Source organism: Ailuropoda melanoleuca, chromosome 11, assembly GCF_002007445.2.
Source record: "Ailuropoda melanoleuca isolate Jingjing chromosome 11, ASM200744v2, whole genome shotgun sequence".
Classification (NCBI taxonomy): Eukaryota; Metazoa; Chordata; class Mammalia; order Carnivora; family Ursidae; genus Ailuropoda; species Ailuropoda melanoleuca.
In genome coordinates, this window is record NC_048228.1 from 22,228,719 (window position 1) to 22,249,882 (window position 21,164).

General features: G+C 36.6%; 1 protein-coding gene and 1 long non-coding RNA gene across 2 annotated transcripts in view; one reads left to right on the plus strand and one right to left on the minus strand.

The window, feature by feature from the left end:
• The window catches only part of LOC117804382, a 43,615-nt gene extending 41,257 nt beyond the window's left edge, over positions 1 to 2,358 (plus strand). The window contains exon 3 of the long non-coding RNA XR_004628742.1: positions 2,291 to 2,358. This is a non-coding gene — a long non-coding RNA (uncharacterized LOC117804382). The remainder of the gene's footprint in view (positions 1 to 2,290) is intronic.
• On the minus strand, positions 1,339 to 21,031 carry RRH (retinal pigment epithelium-derived rhodopsin homolog). Its single transcript, XM_002929340.3, has 7 exons — positions 17,512 to 21,031; positions 11,956 to 12,146; positions 9,953 to 10,052; positions 9,224 to 9,377; positions 8,149 to 8,317; positions 3,853 to 4,031; positions 1,339 to 2,401 (listed from the first exon to the last, which is right to left on the minus strand). Exons 1-7 carry the CDS (start codon positions 17,615 to 17,617, stop codon positions 2,287 to 2,289), a joined length of 1,014 nt encoding a protein of 337 aa, XP_002929386.1. The 5' UTR covers positions 17,618 to 21,031; the 3' UTR covers positions 1,339 to 2,286.
• Positions 21,032 to 21,164: the final 133 nt, after the last annotated feature.

Genomic DNA, 21,164 nt, shown 5'->3' on the forward strand with positions numbered 1-21,164 from the left:
AAACGAAGTAAACAAAATCAAGTACCTAGATTTTTTTTAAGCAAAATTTTTCAATCCACCACTGTGTGTCAGGACTAAGACTCTGCTCTCCCAGGTTACTTCAGAGCAGTGTAAGTGTTATCCCAGAAGTTTGTTAGTAATGAAAGCCGTGATCTCAGTTCAAAAATATATTTTATTCTAAATTAGTTTCTCAATACAGACATCAAGCCATATCTGAAGATCAATTGTCATTTCTTTTAGCAAAATTAGTCTCTATCAGAAAATAAAAAATAAATTCAATCATTAAAAACTACCTCCATGTACATAAGACAGAAAATCCTCATGGCAATTGACAGTCAAGGATTTAGGTTTTTTTGTTTTTTTTTTAAGATTTTATTTATTTATTAGACAGAGAGACAGTCAGTGAGAGAGGGAACACAAGCAGGGGGAGTGGGAGAGGAAGAAGCAGGCTCCCAGTGGAGGAGCCTGATGTGGGGCTCGATCCCGTAACACTGGGATCGCGCCCTGAGCCAAAGGCAGACGCTTAACAACTGAGCCACCCAGGCGCCCCAAGGATGTAGGTTTACACACACACACACACACACACACACACACATATATTACATATGTCTGGGCATATCAAGTACCTCCTGATTGGCCCTGCCCAATAACATATATATATATATATATATATAATTTAATCTTGTTATTGTATTGGGTGGTTCTATCAACAATCTTTAAACCAAAAACCTTTTCAAAAGAAAGTCAAATCTATAAAAATAAGAATATTATGAGAAATGTTATTTAAAATTGATAGGATGCATTTAGAAACAATAAAGTCAGAAAAATTTGCTCAATTAAAATACTGCAGATTTTAAATGTCCACTATTTAAACAATGGTTATTTAAAACAACAAGTACATGAGTCTACAAATGCATTCAACATTCAACAATTTTTTTTTATCAAGTGCCTACCATATGCCAGGCAAAATGCATCTACCTGCTAAGGATACATCAAAGAACAAGCATTCAGCTATCAATGGACATAAAGTTTCAGTTAAGCAAGACAATTGTTCTACAGATCTGGTGTACACAAAGTTACCATTACTGTACTGTACACTTAAAAAGTGGTTAAGAGGATAGATCCATGTTGTGTTCTTGCCACAATAAAATAAATTTCAGACAAAGAAAATAGGAGAAAGAGAACAAATATACAAAAACCCCCTTTGATTAAATTAATTCTAGTGGCAAATATGTGGAAATACATATACAGAAAAATGTTAATTAAAAATGCAGAGTACATAATAATATGCACAGAGATTATATTGCTATATAAAGTATATATGTGCATCAACTAACGTGAGTTAGAAGCAATAGTGTTTAATATTTTTGCTAAGTAGTAGAACTTAATCATTATATTACAATTTTAAAAGTGTGAAATGCTAAAAATGTTTTCCACCTAGCTAGGAACATCCAACAAACTCATTTCAGTAATTTACTTATTGAAGACTATTATTATTATTAATTTATTTTTTTATATTTTCACTATTTATTGAAATTTGTCTAATTATGGAATTAATATATAATCATTATGGTGAATTTGGAAACTATAAAATGCACAAAGAAAAAAACTAAATCATCTTCAATCTCATCATCCAGACATAATCTGTAAAAACATTTTGACGTGTTTCCTTCTCATTTTTTTTTCTGTTTTTACATCATGCCCTCCTTAAATTTTTTAATCTTGATTTTATTTTCTTTTGAAATTGTGAGTGCTTCACACGCGGTTATGTTATTTGAAAACATATTTTATACTAAGCCAATCAGCAAACACTTAGGAGGGAGCCACATGCTCTTCTCTTTACTTAGGGTACAGCAGTTAAAGAAAGAGTCCCTGCCCTTGTTTTGTAGTGAGGGAAAACAATCCGATACACAATCTGATAATAAGTAAGTATTATTAATTTATTTTAACATTAAAATAGTGGCTACTTCTGGTCTAATGGAGAGCCCAGGCAAGTTACCAAGTCATTGATACGGTGTAATGAACACCATGATTGGGAGAAAGAGAATAGGCCTTAATCTCATCAAAGGCGATGACAGTAAGTTTCCATGAAGGAAATAAACAATCACTACAATAGCTATCCCACAAACAGAAGAACTAGGAGCTACACTTGAGGAATTTAGGGTCTAATAAGACAATAATCTATGTCTGCCTCTGATCTAAACAGGATCATATTTAAAATAAAACGGAAACAGTGGGGGAAAAAGTAAATAAAATATTTTGATACTGTGTACTTTTCCTCTTATTTCAGTTTCTTCCAGAAGCCAGCGGATTTTGAGATACATCCATTGGTAAAACACTCGTCACGGGCATTGCTTGGTGAGTCTGACATTTGAACATAGCAAACATTGCCTTCCGAAATCTACAGTAAGAAAGGGGAAATCTGGCATTATCCTATAATGACTTGGAACTTTTAAAGCATTTTCGAATACGGCTGAGATGCCTCTACTGCTAACTGATATCTCCAAATAAATTTTTGCCTCCAACTTTAACATCTCCCGTTAAGAACATTCATACACGTATAAAGTATATGGTACAGTTAAAGACAGTCTTGCACCACTGATTATAAACATTGAAGACACTTAATAAAAATCAATAATTATGTCTGTTTAAGATAACATTTCAAATGTCAGTTACAATTTACTTGAACTAAGGATGTGTATTTCACACATTTGTTCTTCTGAGCAAAGGTCAGTTGAAATTAAGGGGAGTTTGAGAATGACTAATCTTTCCAAAAGAACTGCCAGTAGACTCTGAACATAAAATATGTTCTTTATTCTTCTTTTGTGATCTGTTTAGTCTTCAAAGTGTTTATGTTTCTTTGTATACCTGTAGCTACAGCTGCTCTCCCAAACATGTGCATGAAATACGAACGTTTGCATTTCAGGACCAAATTACTTGGCCTCTACTGAGATTTTTTTGGATCAAATATTTAAGGATGATAAATTGGTTATTCCATCTTTCAGCAGTAGCAGGAAGTAAAATAATCTAGGCTTCATTGAGGAGACAGAAATCTTTGCTGAGTTCCAACAAAGGGAGAAGGAAGGATTCTTTGTTACCCCGAATGACTACATACTCCTGAAGCCCTTTTATTTTAGCACTGAGTCTTTCTCTTGCATTTTAATATCTCTTTCTAATAAATACGCAACTATACCACCCACTTATGGAACCCAACACTGCCTTCCTCACCTTGTCCATTTTCTGATAATAGAACCAGTCTTTTCTTTGGAAAATCAATTCCATGTATTGGGGAGGGGGGTAGCCATGAGAACTAAGCTGAGCCCACCAACCACCTTCCAGCAGCTTTTCTGCCGGAAAGCCATCTGAGATGAACTCGAATTTGGGGAGGCTTAGCTGGGTAGAACTTGGGTCTTGGGTTGCTGTAACCATCTCACCTCCACATGGGAAGAGGTTACCACAGAACNCTGATAATAGAACCAGTCTTTTCTTTGGAAAATCAATTCCATGTATTGGGGAGGGGGGTAACCATGAGAACTAAGCTGAGCCCACCAACCACCTTCCAGCAGCTTTTCTGCCGGAAAGCCATCTGAGATGAACTCGAATTTGGGGAGGCTTAGCTGGTAGAACTTGGGTCTTGGGTTGCTGTAACCATCTCACCTCCACATGGGAAGAGGTTACCACAGAACTAGAGCTCCAGGCATTTAAAGGCCTAGATGCTTCTCCAGTTGCATGAGCCAAATAATTTTTACAATAGTTTAAAGTGAGTTTCTGTCACTTACCTCCCCAAAAATCTTTTTAAGATTCTTTCTATATCCATGTTTTTTATTTAAAAGCTTTTTAAACATTACTTACTTTTTGTTAGCAACCGCGTAAATGCAGGGATTGTAGAATGTAGAAGATTCTGCAAAGAGCGGCGCTAGGACGGCCATTGAGGGAGGAATCTTCTCTGCGTCACCAAAAGAAGCCCACAAGCACACGACGGAGTAAGGGGACCACGCCACCAGAAACGTAAGTATCATTATCGCAGACATCTGTAAAGTAAATCAATATTTGGCAAACCCAATATCTAAAATACTGAAATAGCTAAAATATTTAAAATAGCATAAAAATTATCTAGATCAGAATTTGAGTAAGTTTATGTTGTTGATGACATAGAAGAAAAACTGAACTTTTCCAAACCTTGTTGTAGTTCGCTTGTGTGCCTCAAGTCCTCTATGATAATAGAGCTTGTTAAATGGATAGAACGTTGTACAAATGTAAAGAATGTCCTCTTTCTTTTAGTTTGCTAGAGAAGAATACAAAAGCTGGCTTTGATAAGAAGCAGATTAAAACCCACTGCTAACCCATTTCTAATAATTGTGCTATGGACTGCTGGCATTGTGCTTTTTCCCATCATTATATGTTAATCTAAAAAATAACTTTCTAACTTTCTAAATTCAACCTGGAAAAAAACAAAATCCTATATTGAGTTCATTGTATTCTAATACAGACAATTTGAGGTCAATGTATATGTACAGTGCATACAGTTTTGCAAAGAAGTTTCCCTTGCATCTTGTTTAAATAAAAAATTATAATTTTTACATTGTTCCTTATTGATTGTCCACTAAAATGATGGAAAAGAAGTTTAAAAAGATAAAAACCCCAGGAGTGCCTGGGTGGCTCAGTAGGTTAAGTGTCTTCCTCCTGCCTCAGGTCATGATTCGGGGGTCCTGGGATTGAGCCCCCAGTACGTCAGGCTCCCTGCTCAGCAGGCGGTCTGCTGCTTCTTGTCCCTCTGCCCCTCCACCATGCTCATTCTCTTTCTCTCTCTCAAGTAAATAAATAATATCTTTAAAAAAAAAAGATAAAAACCGATAAAGATTGAGAATCACAGATTAGACAATAGCTTTGTAAAAATTTGAATAACCACTGGACAAGCAGCAAATAACTTAACAGATGCAAGAATAATTTAAAAATAAATTTAAAATTTTTTTAAAAAGCCAGCAATGAGGGAAAACTAAATGCAGAGGAATCCATTTCACAGAGCTACATTAAGTCCCAGGAATTGGAGGTAACAAGCTAGCTCTGAATGTGGGGCTGCACATGGAACTTAAAATAGCAGAACTCACTGAAATCTGCAAAAAGCAGCAATTAGATTTCTGATTCCCCTCACTACTCAGCCGGGCAACTCCCTTTCCTTTCCCCAGAAGAATCCAGAGGTTCAGTGTAAAAGGCAGGAAACTAGAGGGCACTAGGCTCAGCTGAGACCTAGAGCACTGTACTAGAAAGAGGGGTGCTGCATGCCGTCCCTTCCCTGCTCTGAGCCATGATCGTATGGGAAAAAAGACTTGTGCTTCCCACTCAGGAACATGAAAGCGTCTTCTGGAAAATTGACCAGCCCAGAAGAAAATACATGGAGATACCGAGCACTAGGAACACCCCCAAAGGAACATCCCAGTGAATGAGGATGCTCAGAGCTTACAATCAGCTTTTTAGTGCATCACTCTTAAATATGCAGAAGACAGTCATGGACCACCAGACATCGAGGAAACAAACTGACAAGCAGAGACAAAAATGGTGTGTGTGTGTGTGTGTGTGTCTGTGTGTATAAAATGGAATATTAGCCATAAAAAATGAAGTCTTGCCATTTGTAACAGCATGGATGGACTTAGAGGGTATTATGCTAAGTGAAATAAGTCAGCAGAGAAAGATAAATACCATATGATTTCATTTATATGCGGAATCTAAGAAACAAAACAAATGAGCAGACAGAAAATGGAAATACACTCATAAATACAGAGAACTGGTGGTTGTCAGAGGGGGAATGGGCATAGGGGGATGGCAAAATAGGTGAAGGGAATTAAGTAGTACAAACTTCCAGCTATAAAATAAATAAGTCATAGGGATGAAAAGTGCAGCATAGGGAATATAGTTAATAATATTGTAATAACATTGCACAGTGACAGAGGGTAGCTACAATTATTGCGGTGAACATTGTGTAATGTGGAGAATCATTGAATCAATATGTTGTACACTTGAAACTAATATAACACTATATGTCAACTATACTTCAATAATAATTTAAAAAAAAAAAGATACCCAAAAAAGTAGTACAGAAATTCAGGGCAAACAAAAACTATGTGATAAACAGAAGGAAAATGTAAATATGTACATAATACCATCACAGAAATGAGAGAAGATATACATTCATAAAATAAGAAGAGGCTATTGGAAAGGAGTAGAGGGTGTAAAATTAACTCTTATCTATAAAACTGTTTTTATCCTTTACCCTATCTGAAAAAGAAAGGGCAGAAAGTTAAAAATGCAACAGCAAGGTTGAAAGATGTAGTTAGTCAGGATTAGGGTAATGAGGTAAGTCGTGCAAGCACAGGGTCAGATCCTGTCTTTATTCAAAATTTTATATTTTGTTCAATATGGGTTTTTTAACTAATTTTTATTTAAAATCAATTAATTAACGTATAGTGCATTATTAGTTTCAGAAGTAGAGTTTAGTGATTCATCAGTTGCATATAACACCCAGTGCTCATTCCATCAAGTGTCCTCCTTAATGTCCATCACCCAGTTTCCCCATCCCCCATCAGTTCCCCTCCAGCAACCCTCAGTTGTTTCCTAGAGTTATGAGTCTCTTCTGGTTTGTCTCCCTCTCTGATGTGACATTAAATCTGATTTTTAAAAAATACTACACTAACTACTTTGTTTTTTGGATTGCTGAGTTTTTTGGTGCCTATTTAAATTTTGCACCCAAGGCTTGAGCCTCACTTTTCTCACCCAATCCCAGACCTGGACATGGTTGAGGAAATCTTGCAGAAAGTAGAAACAAAAACAAGCAAAGTCCAAGACAGGGACAACATAAGAGAGAAAATTTAAGAAAATTAGAAGATATATCCAGGAGATTCAATTAAAAAAAAAAAAAAAGATTCCAGAAAAAACAAAACATGGAAAGGAAATCACCAGAAAAATAATATAAGAAACCTCCCAGGAGGGGAAGACTTGACTCTTCATGTTGAAAGCATTCACCAAGTACCTAGAATATGGGTGAATAAAGAGCCCCTCTCAAGGTGCATCAGCAGGAAATTCCAGAAAACTGGAGACACAGAGATGATCTTTCAAGCTTCCAGAGAGAACACATAGAACACTACAAAGGGTCAGGCACCATAATGCTGTCAGCATTCGCAATAGCAACACTGGAAGCTAGGAGACTCTAGAGCAATGCCTTCAAAATTCTTTGAAAATAATTTTTCTACTTAAAATTCCATGTGAGGCAAAGAGCCAAATAATATGATCACAGAATTAAGACATTTTCAGGCAACAAAATCTTTAAAAATCTACCTCCCTATAACCTCAGAAATCTACTTGAGAATGTGCTCCACCAAAAGAAAGTGAGTTACCAAAAAAAAAAGGAAGATATGCAACCCAGGAAACAGGCGATCCAACCCAGGAGAGAGGCCACAGGCATTCCCAGCTGTCAATAAGGAGATCCAAGGATGCTGGCAATGTTCTTAGAGAAGGGCCAGTGGAGACCAAGATGCTTGAGAGTGCCAGAAGGGACGGTGCCAAGAAAAGGATAAAGTCCATTAGTCTCTGGTGCATTTGAAAATACTGAGAGGAGGTTGGCACTTCTGGTGGGGAGTTTAGAGATGAATTAGTGACCATACACAGAACTGTAAGCAAACAAAACTGTGGGGGTTGGGGAGGACAGAGGGGGAGCAGAAGAGGGGACCAAGAGGAGGAAGAGGAAGAAAGAAAATGAATGATTAACCCCAAAAGAAAAAAATTTATTAAAAAATACAAATCACAGAACCCTACAGAGATCAGCAATAAACAAAAGTTAAGTTACAATAAGGTACAATAATGTAACCAAATATTAACATTATGCTGACAAGATGAAGAGAGAGAAAGATTGGGATGGAGGAGTAGGAAAGATGGTGTAAGAGAAATAAATTCTCACTATCCATGGTAGGAAATCAAGAGTAATAAACAAAAGTATCCAAAACAGCAGATAAATACATCATTTAGAAATAAGGAGACAAACACAAGAAAAAGAGCCAGAGAGTAAGAATCAGGTGTTGGGGAGAGGTGATTGTAATATGGACCACATATGTGTAAAAGCTCCATTACAAAAACATTTTAAGGATTTTAATGTCTTACCTTTGTTACATCTACCTGATCTGACCAATCTCTGTTGAGGTACTCAGCGCAGTTTCTAGTGGTATGACATTTAATGGATCGAGTGACATGGTAATAGCAGTAAAACATCACTGTCAAAGGCACAATAAAATTTACCACAATAACTGTCATCGTGAAAGAAACAAAAGATCTGAAAATAAAAAAAGGAAATCATTAAATAACTACTTGTTTAATGTGCTGAATAGGGGAAAGGAAAGAGGACAATAATTAAAAATAATCCTGGCACTGTGCACCAGTCACTATATAGTAGTGTATATAAGTAGCTTAGGAAGGATATTTAATTGGTTCACTTAGACTAGGGGTTGGCAGACTGCAGCCTATGGGCCACACCCAGTCTGTCGTCTGTCTTTGTAAATTAAATTTTATTGGAACTACATTCATTTACATACTGCCTACAGCTGCTTTCACAGGCAGGGTTGAACAATTATAATAGAGACAGTCTTGTCTGTAAAGCCTAAAATATTTTCTTGTTGAACCTTTACAGAAAGTTTAAGATTTAGATTTAGTTTGAGGTAGAAATTTTGTTTTTCAAAGTCACCTTTCATTTTCTTTAACAAACTAAGTTACCCTCTTTTCCCTGGTAAATACAAAGAGCATCACTAAGGACCAAGCAGATCCTTACAGTGACTGTGCCTTTGCTGTGTCATTTCAGCTTTATCACCAGATCATCCTGAAAAGATAGTAGGGAGTCAGCCTGAGCTTTCGGCTTTCGGCAGAGCCGCATGCTGTCTAGTGATACTAACACTCCACTTTCCTTTTCAGATTCTACCCCTGATATACCAATAGTGATGGGTGCTCTGTACCCACTTTGCTGCCACAGGAGAGAGAGGACGGAGAAGGGTAAGGGGAACAAGGTTGCTGGATGGCCTTCACTTGCAAACAAACGTAATTCATTGCTAGAAACACAGCATCACTACCAAGAAAGCACTCGGCCACACTCCGTATGGAAAACATTTGATCTGAGCTTAAATTTGAAATGATGAGAAAATGTCTACATTAGAAGCATTTGATTATAAAATGAAAATGTGTCTCTTACACATCATTTTTCCGCCAGTTTATGGTACAGGTAGCCCCGGTAGGATCTGGGGCATAACTAGCCCAACCTGTGATAGGCATCAAAGCCCAAAAGAGACCATTGAGCCAGGCCCCCAGAATCATGCTGATATAAGTGTTGGTGGTCATTCTTCTTCCTATTAACAAACAGATGAAATATTAGCATCACTTGCCACTGATGGAATTCATATCTTCACTTTGTTTTTTCTACTTCACTTTAACTGATTATTCAAAATTGTTGTCAAGTGGATTCTTTCTTTACAAAGCGCTTCAGTTCACTCAGAGCCTTCTACAAGAATTCATATTCATAAAAGAAAAAAAAAAGGCATTTAAGCCAGCAGCTGAATGATAAAAAGGATCAGCCAGAGGAGAAGCAGGGAGAAGCACTCTCCAGGCCTAGGGAAACAGCATTTACAAAGATCCCAAAGTGAGAAAGGCCCAGGTCAGTACCCCAAAGTGAGGGGGGCCCTAGCCAAAGCGGGAAAGATAGCCAGGGGCCAGACCACCCAGAGCCTTGGAGGTTGTGCTGTGAAATTTGCATTTTATTCTAAGTATCATAGGAAATCATTGAAACTTTTGAACAAGAATTGTCAAAGAAATAAGACTCACTATGTTTGCAACTCATTACATTTATATTTTAAAGAGAATGTATGTTGAGTGGTCCTTAGGCAAGAAATGGATTCATTTCAGGAAGTTGAGAGAAGTGCTATACCTGTGTCAGGACTACAGATGGTCAAGTATCGATCCATGGCCACAACAGTGAGTAATCCAATACTTGCCATTCCAAAAAAGATATTCAATCCAGCATAAATCTAAAAATCAAAATTGGAAAGAATACACCATTCATACCCTCCCAAGAGACATTTACATTTTTATTCCATGGCTAGAATACATTTTAAGTACACTGAATATTTTTTACTTTAATAATTTTAGAATACATTTTCCATTGCCATATTGTAACTGGCTTATTAAAGACATTTATGGAAAGTGTTTTAGGTCTTCATTAATTAAAATAAACTTTTTTAAAACTCTAAGACTTAAAGTAAAACTTCTATACAACTATGTTTATACATAGTGCAAAAACAAACCATAAATTAGGTGCAGTGCATATAACTAACATAATACTAGTGTTCACAAGATAATTCAACAAGAGGAAAAGACAAACAGGAAATGGGCTATTAACACAAGAGGAAACCTGAATGTTTATGATAATAAGATGTAAACCACAATACGTATTCAAAGAACTGTAAATCATAAGATACCATTTTACACCCATTAAAATGATAAAAAATTAAAAGTCTGACAATCCCAACCATTGGAGAGAATGCGGAATAATGCAAGTTCTCTAATTGCCATACCCATTTTGGAAAGCAATTTGGCCACATCTGATGAAATTGAAGATGAACATTCTCTACAATCCAACCATCCTTCTCCTAAGCCATACGTTTAAAGAAATTCTTACATATTGTAGGAGGCCTAAGAATGCTTATTGAAGCCTTGTTTGTGACCAAAAACAAATGGGAATAAACGCTTAATAACAGAAAAATGAATACACTGGGGTATGTTCATAAAATGGAATTATCATGTAGCAGTTAAAATGAGTGACTTACAGCTACACCCATCAACATGGATACACTTCAAAAACATAGTATCATATAATAAGAGTGCATCATATAAACAATATACTATTTATACAGAATTTAAAATATCCAGACAGTTTAGTTTATGTGCAGGTAAATATGTACTAAGATAGAGAAACATTCATGGAAGAGAAGGGAGATTGGGGATAGTATGCAATGGCCTTCAACAGTATTTTTCAAGTTTAGATCTTTTTTTTTTTTTAAGATTTTATTTATTTATTTGCGAGAAAGAGCACATGCGCACATGCACGCACGAGCAGGAGGGGAAGACTCTCAGTCGGACTCTGCACTGAGAGCGGAGCCAACGCGGGGCTCGAGCCCAAGACCCTGAGATCATGACCTGAGCCGAAACAAGAGTAGGTCCCTTAACCGACTGACCCACGCAGGTGCCCCTCAAGTTTTTGATCTTTAAAAAGCAAAACAACCTGAGGCACATATTGCAAAACATTAAGATTTGACAAAACCAGGTTGTACATACATGAGTATTCATTATCCTATTACTCATTTTATTCTCTATAATTTTATAGCTTAAAAACAGTAAGTTGTTTTAAAAACTCAGGCCAAAAGTCATATCTGCCTACTATCCTAATATGAATTAATATTAATATATTTCCTTGTCAGTAAATATAATAATGGCTATAATAAATAGCAAGTCCATTGGAGGACTCTCCATAGGGGGGAGAAACTGGTAGCTTATCTACATTACTTAGAAATTATGCTGTTGTCATTAAATAGTTTATTGTTTCCAATGAAAACAGGATATTTCTTTTTGAATTTGCAATATGCAAGATTTTTGAATATGCAGATTTTTATTTTTCTTCTCTAGCTGAATGCTAATTTTTTGGTTTTTTCCTTTGGGTCAGGGAAATTTCAAAAATATAATGAATGCTACTGATGTCATTTCTCTTATTATGTATTTCCCAGTCACTTCTGAAGCTATTTTCAGTAAGAGCACTTTACCTATTTTCCTACATGAACTTATTTGATTGAAACCCTTGGTATTTCTTTTTTTAGACATTTAAATTTATCTCCCTTTAATATTTTATTTTGCTTTCATTACAGAGATCTCCAATACCTGGCATCCTGCATATCCAAATTTCCAGCTTCCATGCAGATCTGAAGCTGCTGACATGGGGTATCCAATGCCACTGACCCCTATATCAGTAACAGCCAGGTTAATGATAATTGCATTTGTGGGGGTCCGAAGTTCCTTGTACTTAATGAAGATGCTCAGAACTATTAGGTTGCTGAAAATACTTATTATACCTGAAAACATATAGCAAAAAAAAAAAAAAACTGTTTAATTTGAATGTTTAAAAGTAGTATCAAAATTAAATATTTAGCCCTTCAACAACATAGCAAATCTATTTTAGTTCATTTATTTGAGAAGCTCCAATGGTTCTTAAAACTGGTTATAGTATCTTCCCAGCCCTTCTGTGAAATAAAATAATAAAATGAAAACAAAGAATCTACCAATTGCATACAGAGCACTGAAGGCAGGTTTTAATGTCCCCACTGTTAATCATTCTGCCCTTGAAATTCCTCCCGTCTTTCATGATTTTTAAGACATATGTATGACCATACCATCTCTTTTGGCAGTCTAACTTTCTCCTCCTCCTCCCTGAGGCCTGAGGCTTTTCTTTCTCTACAGTTTCCTTTCTCAACCCTCAACCATCATTCCACCCTAACAGCTCTTCTGTCACCTTCCAGCCCTGACCCACACTCCAGTTGCATATCCCTCTTCATTCAACTCATTGCCATTAAACATTTACTAGGGATCTACCATGTGTAAGATCATATGACTGTTCCAATATTTCTGGAAACTCAGCATGTCCAAATCTGAGTACCTCGTTCAGTGTGCACACACACGCACACACACATCCCCCTGCAGAAGGCACATTGCAAGGGCTGACTGTCCAGAAAGGGGATCAGGCTGGCTTTTAGGGACATTGAGAAGCCTCACAGGTGACACCTTCCTAGTCCAGTTTGCACAGTCTGGGATCTGACTCTTAGCTCTGGGGGTCCAGAAACTCCTTGTTGTCAATGCCCTGGAACGGGCTGGACTCAGGTAGATAGATGACTGAACTTCATAATCAGAATGGCAGTGTATTAATATACAATGAGTAGTATTGTTGAATGAACTGGACACTCACGTCAGCCCAATTAACAACCTCTACATGCTGCAAAGAATACCTAAATTTCCTATAAGTCGCATGTGGGTCATACCAGGTTCTAACAGTGCGGGTGTGAGCAGCCCCCAACAATTGTGGAGAGGGAAGGTTTCCAAGCACCAACACACCAAAGGATCAGCTGAGGAAGAACTTCTATTACATCTTGGCACCTCAGTCAAAACTTCTTTTAGCATCCTGTGACACTAATCTTCCAGATTCCTATTCTTTCCCGTCCATCCTGCTGGCAAAATAAGCTGGCTACAACACAGAATTAGCCATGTTTCTTCTCAGAACTCCAATACTCTCCATTGGCTGTGGGATAAAAGCCCACATGTCCCAACATGATATCCAGGTTTTCCCTCTATCTGTTTTCACCTTCTCTAAGCAAATTTCCACACTTGCCAAACAAGCCCTCCATTCTAATTATTTATCAAATACGCAAGGCTTGCTGTAAATTTTGACTCTTATTTCTCCCACTTGGAACACCCTATTTTTTTCCCTGTACCTATACGAATGCTACCCATCCTTCAAAGTTCTATTCAAGCCCAGCTCTGCCCTAGAGCATTTTCCTACCCACAGTATCCTCCCTTCTCTAAATTCCCAGAGTGCTTGCTTATATTATACATTATTCATCTTATGTGATACTATATTTAACTTTTAGGTATTCCTAGTCTTCTCATCTAGATTTCAGGTTCCTAATGACTTCTGTGTTCTATGAGTATGTGGCATATAGCAGATTTATTTAATAAACAGACCACAACTAAAACTCATATTGTTTAATTTCTATTACTCCTGCAAAGCATAAGTAAGGCACAATGATAGCAAATTTGGTGATTCTTTGGCTCTATTTTTAATTTTTTATTTTTAAGTAATCTCTACATCCAACGTGGAGCTAGAACTCACAATCCCAAGATCAGGAGTCACATGCTCTACCAACTGAGCCAGCCAGGTGTCCCCTCTTTGGCTCTAATTTTAGCACCAAGTATTGTAGCATGCATACAAGAGGTACTCCCAAAAGCTTAATGAATTGAATCTTTCTAAGCTAACTACAAATTTGATGATTTTAAGTCAGATAAAACATAGTGCAGGAAGTTGCTTACCAAGTACACAAACAGAATAAAGTAACTATACTTTGGGGGAGCTCTTAGATATAATGGGGGGTATGACGTAAACAACTTGGCCTTTTCCTCTACTCGTTTTCAGCAGCCATCTCAAGCTCTCTGCTCTATTTTCCTAACTGCAGGTATTTTCTAATGAGTAAACAATAGGTCATTTGTTAGGTCTAAATTTCCTCTTGGCTTCTGTGACTTTCTTACGATCTCTTGGCAGTCCTACTTAAATCTACACCCTGGTCTTTCTTTCTCCATCTCTACCTTATTAAATATGTGCATTGTCCCAGCTTCTGAGACCCTCTTTCTTTTCACATTGACCACATAATCTGTGATTTCATACATAGGCTATATGCTGCTCCTTTCCAGATTGACCTCAAAATTCAAACCCACGTGTCCAGCTTTTTACTGGACATCTCTCACACTGAACTCAAGAGACTTTTCTCCTCTTTACTCAAACCTGTTTTTTCCCACGTGTATTCCTATGTTGGTGAAAAGCTTCGGGGCGCTGGGTGGCTCAGTCTAAGCATCTGCCTTCGGCTCAGGGCGTGATCCCAGAGTCCTGGGATCGAGCCCCACATCAGGCTCCTCCGCTGGGAGCCTGCTTCTTCCTCTCCCACTCCCCCTGCTTGTGTTCCCTCTCTTGCTGGCTGTCTCTCTAAAAAAAAAAAAGAAAGCAAGCAAAGCTTCACCATCTAGCCACAGAAGCCCCCAAATAGAAAATTTGTCATCTTCGACACTCCCTTTCCTTCTCCTTCAATTGCCCCATCCAACCATCGATTCTAACTTCTGGCTTTTGAATATGTCTACTTCTATCCCCATTGCCACTTCTCCCCCTCGATCCTTCGTGGGGGCCTCCTACGTGGTCTCTTAGCTACTACTATACCATGTTTCTAAAATGCAAATGGAATCATGTCATTCACTGACTCATCTCCTTTATGACTTAGACGATCCTTCATTACCTGATACACAGCCTCCTCTGCAGCCTAATATTTCTTACCCTTCGCTTTACAATTCATCCATAACAAATGTATTTCAGATCCTCAACTTACCATGTCCTTTTGCCTCCCAGCCTTACCTGGAGAAAGGGAGAGTGCTCAAGCTGCTAAAAGTTTGTAAGCGCTAATATCTAAGAGAAATATTAAATTGAAAATTAAATTTTAAACAAAGAATCTAATAAGCTCTTGGTAAAAGTAACAAATGAAATAAATGCTTTAACTAAATTCTTCTTCTCATACCTTTGGTTTTGATTTGCACATATAAGTGGGTTTTATTAAAGGGGGGACTAAGGGACCTAAAGAACAATAAATCTTTCAACAGAAGCATAAAGAGGTTAGATATGCTCCTTTCAGCTTATCTACCAAAACCACAAATAACACTACCCAAGATATTCTTTAATAAAACTGACCCTTGAGTTACATGAGGGCTTTAGAATCAAAATACCTGAGTTCAATTCCTGGCATAGCTACTTAGTAGATGTGTGTATTGGGTAAGTTACTTCAACTCTTCATCTATATAAATGGGGAAGATAAAATTAATTCACTTACTGACTTCGTGTAAGGATGGATTATTCTGTATATGTAAGTATTTAGAACAGTGCAAGTATTCAAACAACAGTAGCAGTGGTATTGCTGCGGCTGCTGGTCATCATAGTAGTGGTAGTAAAATTCCTATTATTGTTACTGCTACGGGCATGAGAACCAGGGAGAACAATATTTTTTTTAAGATTTTATTTATTTCTTTAAGAGAGAGAGACAGAGAGCACAAGCAGGGGGAGAGGCAGAGGGAGAAAGAGAAGCAGACTTCCTGCTGAGCTGGGAGCCCCACATGAGACTTGATTCCAGGACAGAGATCAGGACCTGAGCCGAAGGCAGACACTTAACCATCTGAGCCACCCAGGTGCCCCCCATTTCTTAACAAGAAATTTTCTTTGCATGCCACTTTTGTAAACACATTAAAAAAGACAGCTTTTGTCAGTCATCTACAAAAAAACTAAAGTTTGTATACAAAGTATTTCTGTGTAGTTGTAATAAGATTTTCTCTTTAATTAGCATATTGTTTTTTCATATTGTTGCAACAACAAAAATAAAAAAACAGAACTTGTCCAGGACTTACCATACAGAGGTACTCAAGTGAACAAGTTATCATTTCACAAAATTTACAAAAATCAACTGAAGAACCACAATTTCTAGCACAGAAGTAATTGTGAATTATAGGGAAGCTAAGCAACTATGAAGAATAAACTGAGTACAGTAGGATTTGTGATACTTTTCACTCCACTTTTGAATATATTTGAGAATTTCATAAGTCAATCCAAAAATGACAATAACCCAATATAACAGTTACTTCTAAAACTCATTAAATAGCATAAAGTTGGAAATGAAGTGACTGCTTATAAAAATTATACAATTCAACGTATACATTAGAAAGATAGACAACTTCTATTTCATTTCCCCCCATCCCTTTTTTCCAGTAAACATGCCTTTATTTTAATCCAGTATATATCAATGAGTGTGTACCCATGGGGATAAAGAAACAAGTGTTGTCCAACACCCACTGTATGTGTCGTTTAGGTCACTTAATTTTACTCTTCTCAACAATCTTTACAGTTATCTTATTCTTATCCTGTTTTCAGATAAAAAAATGGACGAACAAAAAGCTGAAGGAACTTGTTCCCTGTTGTAAAAATAAGATACAAAAAGATGACCTCCAAAGCTCAGGAGTTTTCCAATACAGCATATTCTGGAAATGAGCTGAATTTTCAAACTCTGTCCTCAGTGACAATAGAGTCTGCTCTTTTTACAACTTTAATTTTCTTTCCAAGACCTTTCCATCTTAACTAGATTCCAACACCAAAGACTATGAATGGTATATATGAGAATAGTAAAGGACATAAAAATACATTTTGCCATGGTACACACTCTTCCCAATAAAAACTTGACAATGTAATAACCAAATATATGGATGATTATAAAAGAATTATTTTATAGAAAACTTTTCTCAGCCCCACTTCACTACTGCTAGTGTTTTGGTTTTTTGTTTTGTTTTGTTTTTTACTGTTACATTGTTTTTCAAGATTCAAATAACTTGTGGCATTAACCACCATTAACCTTCATTTATCCTTTCACCTATATTCTCTTACTATATGGCCAAGAAATAGGGCAAGTATTATTACCCCTATTTGCCACACAAGGACCCCAACTCAGAAAGGAAAAGTGACTTCTTGGCCAACAATATGGAACTTGAAACATCTCTGAACCCAAGCTTTTTCTACTACCTTATGCTGAAAACCTTTGCTTTTCCTCACCCATTCGAAAACAAAATAACAGCTAAAGGAGTAAACATCCATACCTGCTGTGATCAAGTAAGCTGCAACAATATTGTGTTCAGTCCGTGAAAAGACAGAGCCATCTTCATTTTTAGAGTCTGTACTGTTGTCTAAATTAGTCCTTAGCATTTTGGAGGGAAGAAATTGAGACAGCCTTCATAATGAGCCTTCAATAATCATGAAATATTTTTAAGAACCAATGAAGGAAGAACTTCCAGAACCAATCATTTCCACTTACAGACCTCAAAGAAGGGCCTTTTCATAGAGGCCCTCCCTTAAAAACTTAATTGGGCTGGAGAGGAAAGGATTTTAATTCCCAGAACAAGGAAAAAGCTTATTAACAAAATAAAGAGAAATACCAAGCACCACACATTTTAAACAATTGGGGCATCAGTCCTGTACCTAAGGAGATTATCAAGTGCACAGCTCCCATTCAAACAATAAACAAACTCAAAATCAGCAGGAGCTGACTTAACTGATTGCTGCTATAAATCAGTTGTGAAATTAAGAACCAGCCTTGGTCACCTCAAACTTTTCAGACTAAGGTCCCTGCTCCCTGCAGAGCCTTTCAGGTTTTTCCCTTTGTTTCTTTTTCCATAACAATTTGAATAATCAGACATAAACAGAAGTAATCTCCTTCCATCCTTCCAAATCTCACTTCCTTAAAGGTAGTAGTATTTTTTGGTGAATATCTTCTGTTTTTCTTTGCTTATACAAACATATATTCATACTAGGATTTGAGGTTTCTCCCACTTTTTCTTTTCAGCAAAAATGGGGATATGCATATATAATATCATTCTGCAGCTTGTTTTCCCTTAAAGCCACATCATAAATTCTAGGCCAATAAACCTGAGTCAAACTTATTAGTAGCTTGTATTTCATAGCATAGATATATATGATTTACTTCATAGCTCACCTTAATTTACCCTATGCTTTGATATGCTCAATTATCAGATAATAACAATCATAGCATGTATCAGCGAAGAATCTGGATTCAGTCATTCATCTTGTAAGGTACAGGGCAATTCTAATATTCTGGATCATCTTGTAATAACCCAAAAAGTAGTTATAGAAACGGGTTATAATCTAGCATGAAAAATGTTAGAATAGGATCTCCCTACCACCTTCCCCCCCATATTCTTTATGTCATGTAATATTACTAAAATCTTCTTCTTCTCAAGTTATTTTCCAAAATCAGTAACTTCAAAGAAATGTTAGATGCCCCAGTTAACAGTGTAAACATGTAAGAGAACCACTAGAGGGCTATATTTACCCACTTGATTTAATTTTATAACTCTCAGAATGGCGCAGCAGGAAAGGACCCAAGATGATCCTTTGCCTCAATTCTTCCAGCTTTGTATAAAATAAAGTTGAGGGGCGCCTGGATGGCTCAGTTGGTTAAGCGTCTGCCTTCAGTTCAGGTCATGGTCCCAGGGTCCTGGGATAGAGCCCCAGGTCTTTGCTCCCTGCTCAATGGGAAGTCTACTTTTCCCTCTCCTTCTGCCCCCCACCCCCACCACTCGTGTTCTCTCTAATAAATAAAATCTTTTTTTAAAAAATTGAAAAATAAAATAAAATAAAATGACATTAAGCCAGGCTGATCTGTCCCAGATCTTATAGCTACCAGTACTCAAAATTTTATAAATGTAAATACTCCACAGAGTATTTATATTAGGAAAGTGAATCTCATCAAATTCCAGTATCAAAATATTTTCAAATGAGCCTAAAGCAATTAACATAACCCCTAAGAGGAATCCTCCCTTTTAAAAAAAATCTCTGGGTTGTTGGGTTTTAAGTTTTGTTTTTTGCATTCAGTATGTAGAATAAAACACAAATTGTGTTTTCTTTGGTTCATAGGTTCACATTCCCTTTATACCTAGTTGTGGCATCCATTTAAATTTTCTAGAAAATAAGAACTAAAGAAAAATAATTCCAAATTTATCTCCTGTAGATAAAAGCTTAAAGGTATGAATGTGGTAAGTACATTCAAACTACTTTTTCATGCTTCCTTCATGATCGATACAGAAAAGCTGTACTGGGATGAGGCTTAGAATACTAAGAAATAGAACTAGAAGCATATCAGTGTTTACATATAGCGCACAATTCTTTAATCTGATAAACTTCAGCTGGCCTAAAAATCCTTTTATAACTCTTCCCAATTTTCCAAGCATATCAAGAAATACTGCTTGTATTCCACTAAACTGCTTAATTACTGTGGCAACAAGTACATTTTTAATATGGTGCAAGCAATCAAGATGTTAGTTAACAAATCAAAAGATTTAATATGTGACTAATCACCAAGGTATCTTTTACAAAGGAACTCAGTATATTTACTACACCACAGTACCAAATTCATTGTTAGGCTCCCTCAACATGTGAACTTGATTCAAAACTGAATGCCCCAAAGGAAACCCAGAAAGAACTACTGTAAGGAAGAAAAGGGGAAAATAAGATATGAAAGTAAAAGTGTAAAGATAACCAATGACCAAAAGATATACCTAAGGTAAAAGGGGAAACCTTCAAATAGTTTGTCTACCGACCTACACATTGCTTCCATCATAGCCATTTGAGACTTTTTACATGTCAAAGAAAGTGTAGGACAGTTGCACCATTATTTGTCCTTCGGACAATGCCATCATCACCCCTCTAGTGCTCACTATGTCTCTCACAAACCAAGAGTAGAAACTCGAGTTGTAACTCTCAACCCAATTTCAACCCAACATTTCTAAAAAAATCAAATAGCCTCCCTTCCCAAGTCGTAAAAGCACAACCACTTCTTCCTGTGAAAAAGTAATTTTTAACATATTTGTTCATCGTATGTATTTATAGCCACATATTAATTCCGCTGCAATTCCATCAATCAAAAAGATAAGTAAAACCCAAATTACTGACACAGACAATACTATATGCTACTCAAACAAGCATTCAAGAGTTAACCAAGTATTAATATTAGGTATAGCATGCTAGCAAATTTAAGGAAAGATATGGAAATGTCATTTTTTTCTGAGAACAAATACATGTGTGTGGGGGGGAAATCAATGGCAGGGAAATGGTCCCATTATCCCGGTATTGTAACTTGCTACCATAGTTACTTCTTGATACTACATTAGCAGTGGAGATCAAAAATCAATTTCATTTGTAACATCCCTACCTAGGAAGCTGAACATGTAGTCAGGAATCTGAACAAATACTTATTTATAATGAAAAACATTTTTTTCTTATGATAAATAACATCTTAAACCTTTAAGAAAGTAAAATAAAACATTCAATAAAACTTTCAAGATTCCATCTATGTTGACTGAGAATTGAATGTTTCTCCAGAAATTTCTTGAACTTCACACTTCTCACATGAACAGAGCTGTTCCAACTTTAACAGATTCATAATCAACACTAAAATTTGCTAATCAGTTATTAATTGCAACCTAAGAAACTGCTTTACTAACTCTTATGTACACAAGTGAAATGCAATAAAAGGTGCTACTGTTTTCATATACAAAAGGCAAAGATTTTGAAAGGAGGTGTTAATTTATCAATAGCGGTAAAGTACTGTTCCACTAACCTACTTTTTTTAAAGATCAGTTATATATGTAAACAAACCATTTTTTCTATCTGAAATCCACTGAGTTTAAGCTTAGGAGTTCCTTTTAACTTCAAAAATAGCTGTTTTAATAAACAC